The sequence below is a fragment of the Gobio gobio genome (genome assembly GCF_949357685.1).
Source record: "Gobio gobio genome assembly, chromosome: 8".
In the NCBI taxonomy this organism is placed as follows: Eukaryota; Metazoa; Chordata; class Actinopteri; order Cypriniformes; family Gobionidae; genus Gobio; species Gobio gobio.
Window position 1 is genome coordinate 53,629,392 of NC_137114.1, and position 19,679 is coordinate 53,649,070.

At 35.1% G+C, this 19,679-nt stretch overlaps 2 protein-coding genes across 3 annotated transcripts in view; both read left to right on the top strand.

The window, feature by feature from the left end:
• Positions 1-3,785, top strand: part of LOC307130033 (uncharacterized protein) — a 31,451-nt gene extending 27,666 nt beyond the window's left edge. The window contains exons 8-9 of the mRNA XM_079822882.1: positions 1,073-1,246; positions 3,264-3,785. Of these exons, the coding sequence (XP_079679008.1) occupies positions 1,073-1,246; positions 3,264-3,279 (190 nt within the window). The 3' untranslated portion in view covers positions 3,280-3,785. The remainder of the gene's footprint in view (positions 1-1,072; positions 1,247-3,263) is intronic.
• LOC307130031 (uncharacterized protein) overlaps positions 1-19,679 on the top strand; it is a 93,101-nt gene that overhangs the window by 43,837 nt on the left and 29,585 nt on the right. The window lies entirely within an intron of this gene.

Below are 19,679 nucleotides of genomic sequence, written 5' to 3' on the forward strand. Positions count from 1 at the left end.
TTTTGACACCAATATAGCTCCATACTGCCAAGTTTTCTATGCACATCTGTTTTTTTTTTTTTTTAAGACTCGGGGCTTCACTGCTGTAGTTTGAAAAGTGCCAGTCAAATAATACCAGCTTGCCCTGTTGCTCTTTTGGCACCTTTGTCTTTTTTGTACTTTTGGTGAGAAATGAATGTAGTGAAGTTGAATACTTTATTTTTATACAGCTCAAGTTAAAGTAAAAGTACCACAATTTAATTATACTCAAAAAAGTAGAAACAATTGAAAAATGTACTCAAGTAGTGTAAAGAAAGTATTTGTAATTAGTTACTTTCCGCCTCTGCTCTCCACCTACTGACCTAATGCGTAAACATTATGGGAAGAGTGCTAGCCAGACTGGATTTAAATTTTGTCGGCTGGAGAGATCGGTTTGGTTTGAAGATGAAAAATTTACCAAGCTCAATGTTATCTCGCCATTCCTGATTTATAGCACGCACTCACCGCGTTTGTTGTGGTCTTGTGTCTATCAGAGCAGAAATGAAATCTACTGTTCTCTGTGTTTTCTATCATCCCCGTTGCATGTTTATATGTAAATTGAGCAAGCTTATTTTCTCCATTAGATCAAAAGATCATCTCTCATCTACTTGTGATCCGATCTACGAAAACGCATAAATACCAGGTGTATACAGGGCCTCTGAGAGCCACATGATCTGGTCATGAGACCATAGGCCCTTACTTTCTTTAGGGGGATAAGGAAGAGATTATAGTAAATGTATGTAGAAAAAATTATTTAGGGTGATTATCACATCAGTGATTTGTTAGGAGAGCTATAGATGTAATAAAAATTATTCTTAATCACTTTTTTAAAACTGTAATAGAATTTGATGTCAGAGTTTCAGTATCTGAAAATTGTTTTCAGGGTGGCAAAAAGAAGAAGAATATGATTTTAGAGGGAACTGACGGTATTCATCTTTAAATAGATTATTAACTTTCTCACCTTAACACACTGTTAGTTTAAATGTGACGAGAAAGTCCTTGTTGATCTGTGTGTCTGATTTGAGAGAGTGAAGAGTGTCATTGTTCTCTACAGGTTGTATATTTGTGGTGTCACAGATGAAGGTTGTGCTGCTCTGGCTTCAGCCCTGAGATCAAATCCCTCACACCTGAGAAAACTGAATCTGTCTGGGAATAATCTAGGAGACTCCGGAGTGAAGCTGCTCTGTGATCTGAAGGATGATCCACATTATAAACTGGAGATACTATGGTAACAATAGTTTTTAACATATACTATCATATGTTAATTTCAAGTTCAAATGGTTGTTTTGCTCACTAGAAATAAAGGGAAATTGTAGCAGGTTCAGTAATATGGAAGTATATGTGTAGAAATATTCAATTTGCAATGCAATATACAAAATGGCAATGCAATATGTAAAATGGCAATGCATTTCAGTATTTAAATTTACATTTTACATGCCATGTGTGCAACATTTGGAACAAAATGATCATTCAAATTTAATAATATAATTTACATTTGCTATTTCCTACACTAGTTTTAACATATAATTTAAACATATATTTTAATGCTTTATAAGTTGCAAAATTAAAATGAAAATGTATTAAAGAAATGATTAGATGTGTTTAACATGTTCAAGCAAAAATGTAGCAAGATCATTTATATGCTATTTTTCTTAATTTAATTTACACTCACAGTTAAGATACATGCGATTGAATTTTGCTACATTCTTTGCCGGACATAATGAAAATGCAATGTGGAATTGAAAATGCAATCCGAGCTGTTCAAGTCTCCGCCCCGCCCTGTTAATCATCGCATCAAGACGGGGCCAGGTGTTGGAAACATAGCTGCAGCAGAGCTATTAAAGCAATGGGTTTACTGGCAGATGAAGTGGAGCAAGAACACAGAAATGATTACGCGCAGACCAGTACATTATTATAACCATAGATATTAACGTCTCGCAGAGAACGCACTTGGCGCTCGTGCACCATAACACAAGCGTGGTCGCATTAATGCTGAAGTGAGCCGTGGTTTTTACTCTCAAACAATCTTAGACAAGCTGTCCATGATTATTGTTTGCTGTATCAGTATGGCTGTATTTAATCAGTAACGATGTGTAGTCCATCTGGATGGTGATGGGTGTTATTTATAACAATAATAGGCCAAATAATAATAATAATTTATGTTCCCAAAAATAACTCTGGTGATGTATAAACCCATCTTTCACATCTAAGCAGTTTGGTCTGATGTGAACAGGTGCTGGTGGTGTGATGGATATTTTCTTCGCACACTTTGGGCCTCTTACCATTTGAGCATAATTTAAACGCCACAGCCTAGTATAGTTGCTGGCCATGTAATCCCTTATGACCTCAGATTTTTCAGTCTCGCTTCCGCAAAAATGTGCGGGAATGTGTTATGCAGGAATGTGTAGGCTAGTAACTTGAAACAATTTCATGGATTTTTTTATGGACATACAGAAAATAATCTATTTATAGCCTACGTTTATATGGGCGGGAGCGGGATAAAACGTGAATGTTGCGGGCAGGAGAAGTTAACATAGCCTATATTTTTGCGGGAGCGAGACTGAAAAATCTGAGGTCATAAGGGATGGACATGGCCAGCAACTATACTAGGCTGTGGCGTTTAAATTATGCTCAAATGGTAAGAGGCCAAAAGTGTGCCAAGAAAATATCCATCACACCACCAGCACCTGTTCACATCCGACCAAAATGCTCAGATGCTCAGATGGGTTTATACATCACCAGAATTATTTTTGGGATTATAAATTATTATTATTATTATTATTATTATTATTATTATTATTATTATTATTATTATTATTATTATTATTATTATTATTCATATTAATATTATTATTATTAGGCCTATTATTGTTATAAATAATACCCATCACCATCCAGATGGACTACACATTGTTTTATTAATATAATTGATGCATGAAACAACAATCAGGTCGGTAAAAAGAGAGAATAAATACAGCCATACTGATACTGCAAACAATAATCATGGACAGCTTGTCTAAGATTGTTTGAGAGTAAAAACCACCGCTCACTTCAGCAGCCAAGTCCGTTCTCTGCGAGACGTTAATATCTATGGTTATAATAACATACTGGTCTGCGCGTAATCATTTGTGTTCTTGCTCCACTTCATCTGCCAGTAAACCCATCGCTTTAATAGCTCAGCTGCAGCCATGTTTCCAACACCTGGTTGGAAACATATGTGACTGTGTGTCTGTGTTTTATTTCAGGACTAGTATTAAATGACGATGTTCTGCTGATCATCTGATGGTGAATAAGGATCCACTACAGAGACTCACAGTCAACAGAATCAACAGAGACTGAATATACAGTGACTTCACTGTTATAAATTAAGACTTCATTTAGATTTCAACGATCCTCTGACAGACCTGATGAGGTGGCAGTGAAACACCTTTTATTTAACAGCAGCAAATCAGTTTCTCTTTCATAGATTAACCATTGTATTTGTATAAATGCACAGAATAAACTCAAAAAGGTTGGAGTTTTGTTGAAGAAAATATAGAGCCTGACTATGTTTGTGTTTTACTAGGAGAGGGAGAGAAAGACTAATGGAAGATTTATTTTTTGTGATTATGAAACAGTTCAAGTTCACTTTTGGAAGACACACAATGGAAACTTGAATGTATACATCATGTTTTTTAATAACAGTTGTATTACATTTGTATTAATGTATAAAAAAATTTAAATCACAAATGGTGGTGGCATTTATTAAAGTGTTGATTTAAGGCTCAATTACAGTATCGTGAGAATAATTTCTGCATTATTCAAGGTACATCTAAATGAATGGCTCTCTAGCGGCCATGTATGCATTTTGTGTAAGAACAATGTTTTGGTTGTGCGTGACTGTGCAGATAAATACAATTATTTTACTGCTCTTAAAACTTTCACTACTAGGCTTAGTAGTAAGGGATACAACTAGTTTAGATGGAACAGATATTAAGCTGACTAGTTGCTATCATACAAGTGATATCATGATGCTTTGGTTGGTATCGTATAAAACACAGTTCAGCCCTAGTGAAGAGTGTGTCACTGTTCTCTGATGATGGATTGTGTCACAGATGAAGGTTCTGCAATACCCATCACACATTACCTGCCAACCAGTGTTTGAGGTGTAACCTCACTAACAGCAGATGCTCCAGAGACTCAGAACGAACAACGAGTGTGGAAGCTTGTGTGTGTGTTCGTATGAATGTGTGTAGCGACATGGAGTTGCTGAATGGATCTTAATACACAAACACACTCAAACAAACTCTCAAACCCTCTAAGAGTAATTCAGAATATTTCTGTCTGATGCTCCAGTGGCCCACGTTCATCTGCTGTGTGTTGAGTTTAGTGCTTGTGGCTTGAACTATTTAATATGAACTGTTTAAGATGCTATAGATATACTGTTAGTATATAATACATCATTAGTTGTTAATTTGCATCTAGAGAAAACTATTTTACATAATACCAATTAGAATATGCAGGATTGTCTGGCACGTTCTGTTCTGAAGCGTCTAAAATCGGGGTTTAGAGTAAGACATCAATCACGTCTGAGATCTAGAGCAGTTTAGGCAAGGCAAGTTTATTTGTATAGCACATTTCATACACAGTGGCAATTCAAAGTGCTTTACACAGAAATGAAGTTAAAATAGTTATAAGTGAATAAAATAAAAATATATATAGTATAATAGTTATAATAGGAATTAAAAGGAAATAAAAATAAAGATGAAATCCCTTTTCTGGGGTGGAAGAAAATGGAGAGTCAGGTTTACTTTAAAAATATTTGTCAGGTAACTGTGCGTTTAGACAGTACCCTTACAGACAAATCTTCTTGGCCTAACTTGAGGGCGTTCTCTAGATGTTTTACCCGCCAGAGCAGATCTAAACGGGTCTTCCTCGCACGGAGGGAGTACTCAAAAATATTTGTCAGGTAACTGTGCATTTAAACATTACCCTTACAGACAAATCTTCCTGGACAGGAACACCAGGGCTATCTCTACTTTGTTCGACCGTCAGAGCGGATCTACACGGTCCTTCCTCTTACCACCAAGGCTATACAGATCTATCCGTCAGAGCAGATCTAAACGGATCGTCCTCGCACCGGAGGGATTTTGATTTATCGCTCCCCCGTCTCTCAACCTCTTCCACCCAGAAAGCCTTAACAAAATAAAAAATAATTAAAAATAAAAAAGTATAATTAAAAACAAAAAATAAAACAGGGTTAAAATGAAACACATAATTAAAGTGCAAGCAGTTCGGACAAAGCACAGAGCTCATTGAGTAAATGCATAAGATAAGGTGCAATCAGTCGGACGTACAGTGGCATAGCTCATTCAGTAAATGCACAGCTAAACAGATGTGTTTTGAGTCTGGATTTGAAAGTGGCTACTGTTGGAGCACATCTGATCTGTTCAGGAAGCTGGTTCCAGCTACGGCTGGCATAATAGCAAAAAGCAGACTCTCCTTGCTTTGAGTAAACCCTTGGTATTTCTAATTGACTTGATCCTGATGATCTGAGTGATCTGTTGGGTTTGTATTTAATCAGCATATCTGCAATGTATTGAGGTCCTAGGTCATTTAGTGATTTATATACAAGTAATAGTACTTTAAAATCGATCCTAAATGTAACTGGAAGCCAGTGTAAAGACCTGAGGACTGGTGTGATATGGTCATATTTTCTGGTTCTGGTCAGGATCCTGGCAGCAGCGTTCTGTATGAGCTGTAGCTTTCTAATGGTCTTTTTGGGAAGGCCAGTGAGAAGACCATTACAATAGTCCACCCTACTGGTGATAAAAGCTTGAACGAGTTTCTCTAAGTCTTGCCTGGAAATAAAAGCTTCTAATTCTTGCAATATTTTTCAGATGATAGTAAGCCGATTTAGTTATTGCTTTGACATGACTACTGAAACTCAGGTCTGACTCCAGAATCACACCAAGATTCCTGACTTGATTTTTTGATTTTAGACCTTTAGCCTCAAGATATGCGTTCACCTTGAGAATTTCATCTTTGTTTCCTAATGTACTGATTTCAGTTTTGTCTTTGTTTAACTGAAGAAAGTTTTGGCACATCCAACTGTTAACTTCATCAATGCATTTACATAGAGAGTCAATGGGGCTGTAGTCATTAGGTGATAGGGCTAAGTAGATCTGGGTGTCGTCAGCATAGCTGTGGTAAGCCATTTTGTTATTTTTCATTCTTTGGCTCAGTGGCAGCATGTATAGGTTGAATAGGAGAGGTGCAAGAATTGACCCTTGTGGGACTCCGCATGTCATGGATGTCTACTCAGACTTATGGTCGCCTATACTCACATAATAACCTCTCCCTTCTAAGTATGACCTGAACCATTTGAGGACCATTCCAGAAAGCCCAACCCAATTTTCTAGCCTGTCAAGGAGTATGTTGTGGTCAACAGTGTCGAATGCAGCACTGAGGTCCAGTAGTACCAGAATTGATGTTTTGCCTGTATCTGTATTGAGGCGAATATCATTTGTAATCTTTATGAGCGCTGTCTCTGTGCTGTGATGCGGTCGGAAACCAGATTGAAAATTGTCAAAGTATCCGTTTGAGTTCAAGAATTTGTTCAGCTGACTGAAAACAACTTTTTCAATGATCTTGCCTATGAAGGGGAGATTTGAGATTGGTCTGTAGTTGCTCAATATGGAGTTATCCAGATTTCTCTTTTTAAGGAGAGGCTTTAGAACAAACAAAGACATTCACCGGACTATTGGGCGCTCTACTGTCGCCTGTTGACCGCCCTGAGAACTGCAGCTCATTACCACTGGGAACTGCACTGTGCATTTTACCATGCATTTGTTTTTGCAGGGCACTGATTGTCCAAAGTACAGTATGCTATTATAATGAATTTGAATATTTTTTATTGCCAAAAAAAATGTATTGTTATCCTAATTATTGTTATCGTCAACAATAATAATTCAAACCTATTTTCTGAGGGAATACGTATATGACAAACCTCTGAAAGACATCGAAACATCATCTTTATCATTGAGATACTATTATAGATTTTATTAATATTTTAAATTTGGAGTTTTTATTTTATATTTTCCGTGTCCACTCATTTTAGCTTGGTAATTTTGTCGTCTTTTGTCGGTTTATATACTTTTTAAATAAATGTTAATTTATATGAACATGAAGTTACAAGAAAATGAGAAATTATGTTTTGCCAAATAACTGAAATAAAATAAGTTTTTATTTTATACATTTATAAAAGTTTTATTTGGGTTATAGTTTATTTTATTTCATGGCTTTAGTGTACTATAATAACCCTGACTTAAGTATACTAGCTGGATTTACATACTTTGATTATGATTTTATTAGTTCATTTTTAATTTTTAGTTAATATTTATAAAAGTTCACAGTGTTGTTACAGATGAATGTCTAATGTTTATAACTATAATAATTGAATAACTGAATTAAAATAATTGAATAAATATCTTTTTGTCAGGTTAGATGATAATAAATCCCTTTATCTTTATCTATTTTATGAAGAGATTTATATACCACTTTATTCAACACACGTTCACGCGTCAACGTCTGCTCTCGCGCCAACACAATGCGCATGCGTCCTGCACATAGACTGTAAATTTTTTTTTTTAATTGCTCTGACGCTCTGCCGTCATACCCACATGAAAAAATACTATAGTATATTATAGTAAAATTACTCTAGTAAATACTATAGTGTTTTTGAACCGTACTATAGTAAATATACTACAGTAAATTAACAAAGTGTAGTAAATACTATAATATACTACAATTTACTATAGTATCTTTAGTAAATACTATAGTGTTTTTGAACCATACTATAGTAAAGATACTATGGTAAATTGTAGTATATTATAGTATTTACTACACTTTGTCAATTTACTGTAGTATATTTACTATAGTACAGTTCAAAAACACTATAGTATTTACTAGAGTAATTTTACTGTAATTTTACTATAATATACTATAATATAGCCTACTATAGTATTTTTTCATGTGGGTAGTTGCAAAGAGTCACTGGAGTCACATGGATTACTGTAAAGATGTCTTTACTATCTTTCTGGGTGGAGGTTGCATAGACAGATGACAGAATTTTAATTTCAGGGTGACCTTTCCCTTTAATGAAATTTGGTCGCTTTAAAACACATAATTTATTGTTGCTCGTTTGTTTTCTGCCAGCAGAGGGCGACGTACACACTACAGCAATGCTTCTTTATTATTACACTGTCTTATAATATTCGAATTTATTGGCTAATACTTGCATGTTATTGTTGTTTATCTTCTGGGTCTGTTTTTGGATCAGACTGTTTATCTCTCATTGGAGTTCAGAGAAAGAGAGAAGTTGACACTGACTACGCTCTCTCTCTCTCTCTCTCTCTCTCTCTCTCTCTCTCTCTCTCTCTCTCTCTCTCTCTCTCTCTCTCTCTCTCTCTCTCTCTCTCTCTCTCACGTCACAAATCGAAAGTGAAAGTTCTCCAGTCGCCATTTTTAAATACGAATACGGTATGGAAAACGTATTAAGAGCATCAACGTGTATGCATGAATTTCAGCGTATATTTATGATGTTAAAGCTGGAGGATTTGAGAAGCTTTATCTTGTAAACGTGTGATCGAGGTGAGTGTTCAGGTGTGTGTCTTCGTCATACTTTCACCCTGACTTCAAGGTTTATCTGTTTCATTATGTATGTGATTCTTCATACATTTAACAGCATAGGCTATGTGTAAACATGTGCTGTAAAAAGCTGTATAAAAGCTCCTACGTCAGTTATATTTTTCCACAGCTCATAATTTCGGTTGTTTTTTGTCTACTAAAATTTCTTGGAAAGATATTTGTGCAGTTTCGTCAGGAGAACAATCCAAAAACACATTAAATAACAGTACAACGCACTGAAGAGATGTACGTCTATCCCTCACAGCCTCGCTTTCATTCCCGTTTGACATCAGAGATGGCGCTGCTGTGAATAAGGCCCTATAACTGAGCTTGAGTTAACGCAGTTACATGATCCTTTTTCTCACACACTCAAGATGTGTAAAGATAAATGATGAAGGTTGTTTAATTCAACCTTACAAGAAAAAAAGTTTTTTCTTACTTAGTATTTTGTCTTGTTTCCAGTCCAAATATCTACAAATTCTTAAATCAAGATGCTTGTTTTCTGGAGAAAAAAACCCCAAAATGATGTGTAATAATGAGTTTTTGCTCATAACAAAATTATCTGCCAATGGGGTAAGAAAATCTTGTTTCTGTTTGGGAAATTTTGCTTGTTTTAAGCAAAAACTCACTTCATTTTGATTTTATTTTCCATAAAACAAGAAAAAATATCTTATGTCATTTTACTTATCTAGTAAAAGCATCTTGATTTAATGATTTTTACATATTTATACTGAAAACAAGACAAAAATTCTTAATATGAAAAGCATTTTTTGCGCTTATATATAAATACTACTTAAATAGGCATCATACGGAGGTATTAAAGAAAATGTCATCAAAACTTTTGTGAAGTAAGTCAGTTCCTTCAGAAATGCATTCATATAGCCCCACAACCCCTTTAATGTGTATAATTTTCTTCCAATATTCCAAGCATCGCAACAGCGAGCTCGCTCTGCCCAGTACAGTATTTTCTCTGCTCTTTCTCTTTGCGTCCGTCTTCAGTGTATCCCGTCTCTAGCCTCTGTTAATATCCACACAAAGTACATTTGGGGAAATGATTGCAATACATTTTGTGTGCAAGTCCAGGGGCCCGTTCTTCGTACGTCGCTAACCCAGTTAGCTGGATTTGATTGTTGACGATTTGACATGATCTCGGATTGTTTGGTTCTTCGAAGCTCATCCTGGACTTGCTGTCATAGTAACAGGTCCGTAAGCTTAAACCTGCTCATGAGCGGCTTATTTCATGTAAACAGGATTAGATTCATCTGAGGTGATACTTAAAATCTGTCCCAGCAGCCACTGCTACTTTATTACAAGAGTTCATTACTGAACCAGGGGCAATAATAATAATTTTAAATAATAATATAAAATTTTTATATTGTTTATGTATATGAGAATGTATATAATAATATAATGTTGTATATAATAATATAGACACAGCCACTTGATTGAGCGATTTATTTGTGATGGAATAATGACTTTATAATTTTATTGGAGGTTTACACACATGTTGTATAGTTACTCTGAGCCGTGCATTCATTTAAGTGATCACAGATATTATGGGATGGCTTGATGCAGCGCAAGAGATGCAGATCATTTGATCTTGACCCTTAAGAAACTTTAATACTGTCACGTTACAAATCTGCTCTAAATTGAATTAAAAATTAAATTACAACATTGAAATAAAAATGTAAAGGGTGTACAAATACAGTATAAAATCTGAATATAAATATAAATAATTGGTAATCATGTACAAAAAAAAAAAAAAAAAAACCTTTCTCATTTATCTATTATAACTTTTATGTTGGTTTGGTCGTTTGGCTGTTTCCTTATAAAGGTCCAGAAATTCGTGGGGTTTTTATTGTATAATTTGTCAAGTTTTTTGCCAGGTGGCTTTTTTAATTATATGATGTCATTACGTTGCTGTCTTGACGCCAGCCAATCGCTACATTGCTGATTGTGGTTTCGAGTATCGATGCATCTGCCCTCTTCAGGGAACACAAGAACGCGCAGTAATCTTAGATCATTTAATCCAGATATTTAAATCCAATCCGCAAATTCGTTTGAAGAACCAAATTAGCCTGAGATCAGTTATCACGATTAAAAGATCTGGGATCTGTCAAATCATCTCAGATGTAATAAGCAAAGTACGAAGAACGGGCCCCAGGACAGAGACTGGCGAAATAAAACTAAAAACAACTAACTGGTTCTGATCGATGGTCGGTATTCATTTAATTGTTTCATTTTGTTTCATTCAGAGTCAGTGGAGATTCAGATTCTGCAATAAAAAAGATCAGATTCTCCTGCAGCTTCATCATGGCTGATTCACAAGGATCCACAGATGGAGATTTCTCTCCAGGATGCAGGTACTTTCAACAAACACTGTTCAATATAGTTACCTCACAGTTTACTGAGAAAAATGTGTAGCTTATTTCTGTCTGTTTGTTAGTTTTAAAGGCACAAAATGTTTATTAAAACATCCTAAAACCACTAGAACAGTGTTTATTTATATATATGTATATATATATATATATATATATATATATATATATATATATATATATATATATATATATATATATATATATATATATATATATAGTATAGTATATATATATAGTATAGTATATGTCTGTGCTTTGTTGGCAATCTGCGCGTAAGTGCATATTGTTACGGATGGGAATACAGACAGGCAAGGAAACAGGTAGAGAAGAGACCCACATGCAGTTAAAGGAATAGTTCACTTTTATATAAACTTTTGCTGATAATTTACTCACCCCCATGTCATCCAAGATGTCCATGTCTTTCTTTCTGCAGTCGAAAAAAAGATTTTGGATGAAAACAGTCCAGGGGTTTCCTCCATATAATGGACTTCAATGGGCTCCAAACGGTTCAAGGTCCAAATGACAGTTTCAGTGCAGCTTCAAAGGGCTTTAAACGATACCAGACGATGAATAAGGGTCTTATCTAGTGAAACCATCAGTTTCTGCGAGAAACCGAGCAGTATTTATGCTATTATTTTACCTCTTATCAGACGAACGCAATCGTCTATGAGCTCCGCCATAAGTTCCGGCAAGTAAGGTCAAATTAGATCGTGGTCATAGATATATCCATAGTAGATGCCTCATTCTACTGATCCGTGCAGTTGCTAATGAGGCATCTACGTATACATCTATGACCACAATCAAATTTGACCTTACTTGCCGGAACTTATGGCGGAGCTCAGAGACGATTGCGTAATATAAATTCATGTTTATATTAATATGGTTCCTCTCATAAAGAATGATCACAGTAATCTAAAGGATTAAACTGAATCTGTTCTCTGTTCCAGTTCAGACCAGCAGAAGAGCTCAAACCCAGAGTCCAGCTGTGTGTCTATGAAGAGTGACCAATCTATGGATCCTCCAATAAAGTTTAAGAGTGGAGACACAGGGCCTGATCTCAGGTACTCAGAGTAACATTTCTATAAAAGATGTGCTTATAGTATTTGATTTTGTATTAGAATATAGGGAAAGTTTAGTTTAAAGCAGGGGTGTCCAAACTTTTTTTAAAGGGGGCCGGATTCGATATTGTGGACATACCCGGGGGCCGGTCCCTTTTCTATTATATATATATATATATATATGACATGTTTTGTTTCTTTGAAACATGACACAGATTTGACAAAAGCTCAAGCTGACAGTAGAGTAGCTTGAGATGGGACACAGGAAATGTATAGATATTTAACAATATCTGTAAAACTTTCATCAACCAAAAGGTTTTAATGGGTGAAATGTTTTTATTATTAAGAGTTAGAACTCTGTTCTTATTTACATTTAATAAGTGCTCTATTTAGATCACCACAGGTAAAACCACACTACAAAACATGCTTTTCTGACTAGGTATTTCTGTCTTTTTTCCAGTCCAAATATCTAAAAATTCTTAAATCAAGATGCTTTTACTAAGGAAAGTTACATATTTTTTTCTTGATTCCTGGGGGAAAAAATTAAAATGAATTGAGTTTTTGCTTGAAACAAACTAAATTATCTGCCAATCGATTAGAAAAATAATCTTCCTTAAAGATTCCAAACAGAAACATAATTTTTCTTACCCCATGCATTGGCAGATATATTTGCTTGTTTTAAACAAAAACTCACTTCAATTTAATTTTATTTTCCAGAAAACAAGAAAAAATATCTAATGTCATTTAACTTATCTCGTAACATCTTGATTTAAGAATGTTTAGATATATTTAGACTAGAAACAAGACAAAAATACTAAATGACAGCATTTTTTGCAGTGCACACAAGGCAAAAAGTAATACATATACACACACACACACACACATATATATATATATATATATATATATATATATATATATACACACACACACACACACACATATATATATATATATATATATATATATATATATATATATATATATATATATATATATATATATATATATATATATATATATATATATATATATATATATAGAATGGTATTTAGTCTATAGACATATAAATACAAATGCACAAAACTGCAAGTTTATGACAAAAAAATAGTCTGCAATTTTGCCTTTATTACTCATTTAATACATGTCTACATTACAAATTTAATCAAATTAGATATTAACCTACATTTCTGACAAATTACCATGGTTACAGGTAGTGTTACCACAGTAAATCCATGATAAATTCGAAATGCGAATTGTTGTTTGAAAAGTATTTTGAATCGGCTCAGCTGATTTGCACGTTAGTGTTGTTTATTAAGTCAGCGCTGTTGAACTGGATTTAAATTAAATCAAATCACAGAGAGATTCGCAGCTCGTACCGGAGACCTCTGCACCGAACTCGAACGCTTCTCACGGGCTGTTTAGTGGTCGCGTGATCGAGACTCTCAACAGGTAAACACATTTGTTCAGAGTAAGAGCTCGCGAGTTGCGCAGAGCACAAGCAGCGCTGTTTCGTTCCGCTTTGGGCGCTGTTTCCCTGGCCTAAAGTCTAGTACTGCCACCTTGCGGTGACATCGTGAAACTGCATGATTTGTAAATGATCCGTGGCGGGCCACATATAATACATTTTAATAGACGCGCTGCGGGCCGTTTGAAATTCATCCCCGGGCCGCATTTGGCCCGCGGGCCGGACTTTGGACACCCCTGGTTTAAAGGGTCAGTTAGTATTATTTGTAATTACTTGATTAATTTGGGAATATTTTAGGGGTGTAACGGTACACAAAACTGACGGTTCGGTACGTACCTCGGTTTTGAAGTCCCGGTTCGGTATGGGTTCGGTACAGCAGTTTTACAAAATTGCTTTTTATTTATTTTTCAGGGTATCCGCGGGGCATTAAAAAGCATTAAAAGTCATTAAATGGATTTTGCGAAAATTAAGGCCTTAAATGGCATTAAAAAGCATTAAATTGTATTCTTACAGGCATTATTTTTTTTTAGATAGCCAGTTTATATTGAATATAGCCTTCATAAGAAAGCGCAATGTGATGAATATACTTATTAACCTGATCTAGCTTCCGAAACCCCCGCTACTGCCGCACGAGCGCGAGATCTTGCTTTCCTGCCACTGCGCAGGCGCACCTCTCTCTGCGTCTGCTGAGTGGCTGAGAGGAGCAGCGCATTCAGTTGAGGCTGTGCGCTCTGCCAGAGAACAAAAAAACTAGAGCTGCGTCCGAAATCGAATAGTTCTCTACTATATAGTGTGCGAAAAACAGTACGCCAACAGAGTAGTACGTCCGAATTCATAGTAAGATTCTTACGAGATTCGGCGAGATTCTGAAGTGCGCATGCGATGGACACTTTACTCTCCTCCCATGAGGCCATGGAAGACGATTTATGAATGGAGGTGAAGGGACGCAACTGACGCTGGTAGGTCACATGATCATGACAACATGGCGGATGTAGTACGTCCGGATTACATTCATACTACCAGAGAATGTCTAATATGGCGAGAAGTTTCACTCTCACTGAACTTCCGGCTTCTGAACTGGTTGCAGTTCCTCTCTGATTCCATATGAGGGCGCTCACAGGACGAGTGCAGAATGAATGGAGGTCTATGGCGCTATACCAATAAAAATCCACTTTTCTCAGGATATAATTTTTTATCTAGTAATTTGAATGTTGTATTCGAAAGGAAATGCAAATAAATTACACATTGCTGGGTGTTAGATTTTTTAGAGTCACTTATTTGCTTTAAAAAGTCTTTTAAAGTGTCAATGACGTCATACACATGTACGACCAGAGATACTGCTTAACGGCAATCCTTCAGTCGCTCTGGTGCTTTCGCGCTCTGCACTTTCTTTTCTCTCGAGGCATCGACAACACAGCTGACACAGGTAAATACACGTGCTAGAAGAGTTTTTGTTTTGTTTGTTTCTGGTCCCACTTCAGATGACACGATGCCATCAAGCGGGATCTCTGGTCGTAATCAGTCCTTCACTGACCAATCAGCGTTCATTAGCAGAATGCTAGCGTGTTATGGACAACAACAACTCAACCTGTAAGAAATCAAAAGGACATAAGTACTCGTTCATTCAACTTTCGACCTAAAACCCATGTTGAACTTGCAAAATCTACAATCATTTCTGAGATTTCTCAACGGCAATCGGGTGAAAGAGACAAATTTAGCCGTCAAGCCCCATTGACTTCCATTCATTTTGCACTCATGGCGATCGCCCCCAGTGGAACTCTGGTGGTACTACAACCAAAATTCTGTACAACAGGGCTTAATAGGGAGTGGGCAGGCTCTCCATAGACGGGCTCTGATACTACATTAATTCATACTATATTATAGAACATATTTTTTAACGGTCGCGAAGTTCGTTCAAATTCAAATGTAGTACCTACTCACCCAGTACGTGATTTCTGACGCAGCCTAGTGGTGTGGGTTGTGCCAGAATCAAGTTCTCTTTCGCTCTTTAACAAACAATAACACACAGAATTATGCCTAAATGTACGTTTTATGAAGTATCCTCATAAGAACAATGAGTTTTAAATGAGTTAAATAACGTCTAAAATTAACTTTGAACAAATATTTAATATATACTGTCTTTATTTTTTCTACATTGGTGATTTACTGTGGAATTATTACATCATACAATATATTAAAAACATGTTTTAGACAGAAAAATGTGTGAATAATCCAGAAAAAAATTTCAATTGACAGAAAGTTTACATTAAAATATATTATGCATACCCACTATCTATCTACCTTTTGTATTTATTGCTTTACATATTGTATGTTCAGGGATGACTGATTAGCAGACATGCTATTTATGACTGGATGTAACTTTTGATAACTTTGCAGTAAAAGTGGCTATTGATTTTGCCCTATCAGTGTGGCTCTCCTAAAAAAATAGCTGTTTAGGCTTGTGCACCATCTCGAGGGGAAATGGACACATGAGTGACGCACACACATAAGGAAACTCAGTTAAACATACTGCGGTAAAAATTCAAAATGTGGAGTTTTTTTAACTTGATACAGTTATCAGATACAAAATCACACGACCTAGAATGCTGTTTTCCTAAGCAGGCTAGCATCACGATTAAAAACGTGACACTGATTTCATACAACAGTCAAGTTAACAAATAGTTAATATTAAGTCAATTACATTTTAGAAGGAACATTGTTTGAAATTATTTTCACTGCTAAAATAGAACAAAAACAGTCAAAGATCACAGCAGAACCATATAGCAACCCTGAATCCCAATGTGCATACTATCCGCCCTATATAGTATTGAATATTACTAATGTCTTTAGGATGGATAGAATGCACATTGAGACGCAGGCTCAGTCTTGATTTCGTTACTGAATGATTCAGCGTTTTGACCAATCGGTTGAGTCAAAGATTCAATGACCCATTTATAAACACCTGCCTCATTCTTGAATGAATCAGCCATTGGAATGAATCGTTTGAATGAATGACTCACTTAAGACAGTTACTTGACGCCATCTACTGGTGGTTTACTTTTAATTTCTTAACATTTCTTACAATCCCATAAAATTATTTAATGCAGTTGTAATTTTTTTATTGTAAATTTGTAAATGATTTAGTTTGATTGGTAACAGACACAAATCTATCACACATGTAGATTCAAGTATGTTAAAGCTCCAATATTCTAAAAGGATATTGCTTCAGAAATTTTACACTACAAAAAAATCTCTTTTTTTCGGACAAGCAACTGTTTTACTCGTACAAGTGATTGACAAGGCTTAATGTCGAGCCCTGTATGTAGTATTAATGGGCCGCGTTTCAGTCACCATTTTATATTGTCTGACAACAAAAACTGAAAAATATATAGATGAAACAATTTTATTGGGGATTTGGCTGTATTAAAATATATAATGGGAGCATAAAGGGTAGCAGCAGAGAAGCAAACAAATATAAAGGGCTGACACTTGGCAGAATGTGAATGCAAATATTCGAATTGCCGTATGACGTCATCTATCGACATTTAGCGACATATGTATGGCATTAAAAATAAAACAAATCGGCATTAAAAAGCATTAAATTAGATTTGATGAAACCTGCAGAAACCCTGTTTTTATTAACACAGTTTTGGGGCCCTTTAGAAATTTTGACATGCTCTGACATTTGTGCTTTTTCATGTCAAAGGCCCAGGCGGAAGACAAGAACTTGTTGAATAAAGTCGTTATTTTGATTTTTTTTTGCGCACAAAAACTATTCTCTTCGCTTCATAAAATTATTGTTGAACCACTGTAGTGAGATGGACTTTGTAACGACGTCTTTAGTACCTTTTATGGGTCTTGAGAGAGGAAATTACATTGCTGCCAATGGAGTTCTTTCTGAGCCATCGGATTTCAACAAAAATATCTTAATTTGTGTTCTGAAGATGAACAAAGGTCTTATGGGTGTTGAACGACATGAGGTTAAGTAATTAATGACAGAATTTTATTTTTTGGGTGAATTAACCGTTTAACACTTAATAAAGAGGCCTGAGAACGACTGACATCTCTCTCTTTTCAAACAGATTACATAAACAGAGCATATTTGTATATTGTTTATGTTATTTAAAACCTGACATTTCAACGTTTCTTTAGACATATGTCTCAAGTTTGTGTGACAAGTATTCACTAAGTTTGCAGTTCATTTTCTGAAGAGTATCAGAATGGACTTCATTGAGAGAGAGGCTGAAGATTGCACATCATGTTTGTTTTCTTTATTTTGCAAAAAGCACAACATTTTGTTTTTATTGTGAGTGTACACAAATAAAAGTAGAAACCCAACAGATTATAATGATTTATAATACTTTCCTGAATTACCAGAGTGTTAATGAAAGCTGACACTATAGTTGTAGGTGGCAAAGTGGCTCCAAAGTGGTTTATGATATTTGCATATAATTTATTTATTTTTTATTTATTTATTTATTTATTTATTTATTGGTCAACAAGCAAAATTCCATTTGCAAGCATTTTACACAGGAAAACATGAAACATACAGGTGCATACATACAATTATGTATATACAAGCACCCATAAAATTAAAAAGTAGAATTAAACAAAATAAACAAAATAATAATATTTACATTCTTATTGACCAAAGGTGTAGGCTGAAGCTAAAGCTTATATTATGCCTACCCTTAACTCCACACAAGCAGCACTAATTAACACTCATTTAATATGACAATTATAGGATTTTCTCAATGTGTATTTTATTATTATTATTATTATTATTACCACCATTACCACTACCAACACTGTCATCATTACCATACTACTACTATTATTAACATCACTATTCAGTATATCTTTTCATTACCAATCTTTTATAAAGTATTTTAAACTGTATTAATGAATTAACCTTTTTTAATTCATCAGGGAAACTATTCCAAAGCTGAACACCTTTATTTGATGGGCAGTTTCTTCTTAAATTAGTTCTACAATATGGTATATCAAACATATATGTCCCTCTAAGATCGTAATTACTATCTCTCAAGCTGAACATAGCTTGCAAGGAATGAGGGAGGGATTGTTGTCTTGCCTTATACACAAGTTTAGTAGTGTACAAATCTACCAAGTCGTAGAATTTTAATGTTTTCAACTGGATAAACAAGGAATTCGTTGGAGTATTATATGGGGAATGTGTAATTATTCTGATGGCCTTCTTTTGTAGTAGAAAAACTGGAGTGGTTCTAGATTTATATGTATTTCCCCAGATTTCTATTCCATATGTTAAATATGGAGTGATGAGAGTACTGTACAATATATATAATGCACTTTTGTTCAAAATATATTGCAATTTATATAAAATTGCAATTGTTTTTGATATTTTCTTTTGAACATTTTGTATATGGTATTTCCATGCCATTTTATGATCTATAATCACTCCTAAGAACTTAATGTAATTAACTCTTTCTAGTATATTATTATCAATTTTAATTTTAATATCATTATCTATCATTTTATAACCAAATACCATGAATTTTGTTTTTGATAAATTCAGAGATAATTTATTTGAGTCGAACCAGCTCTTTAGTTTGCACAGTTCTCTCTCCACTACCATTACTAACTCTTCCAGATTTTGACCTGAGCAATAAACATTGGTGTCGTCAGCAAACAAGACATAATTGAGTACATCAGACACCTTACAAATCTCATTAATATAAAGCAAAAATAACTTAGGTCCCAATACCGAACCTTGCGGAACTCCACAACTTATTCGCTGCAAATTAGACTCTACACCATTTATATGTACATACTGAAACCTATCTGTTAAGTAATTTTCAACCCAAGAATGTGCTATCCCCCTGAAACCATACTTTTGCAATTTACGTAATAAGATATTGTGATCTATTGTATCGAAGGCCACCAATAATAAACTGTTGGTGAATTTTAGATCTCATCCTTTATAACGCTCTTTTGTCTGCATGATACAATGTGTGTATGTGGAGTGTGGTGTTCGGATCCTGACACTTCTGTCTAGTTCAGTTTTGGTTTAGTGTTGGGGTTCGGCCATTCATGCTCCATGTTTTGTCT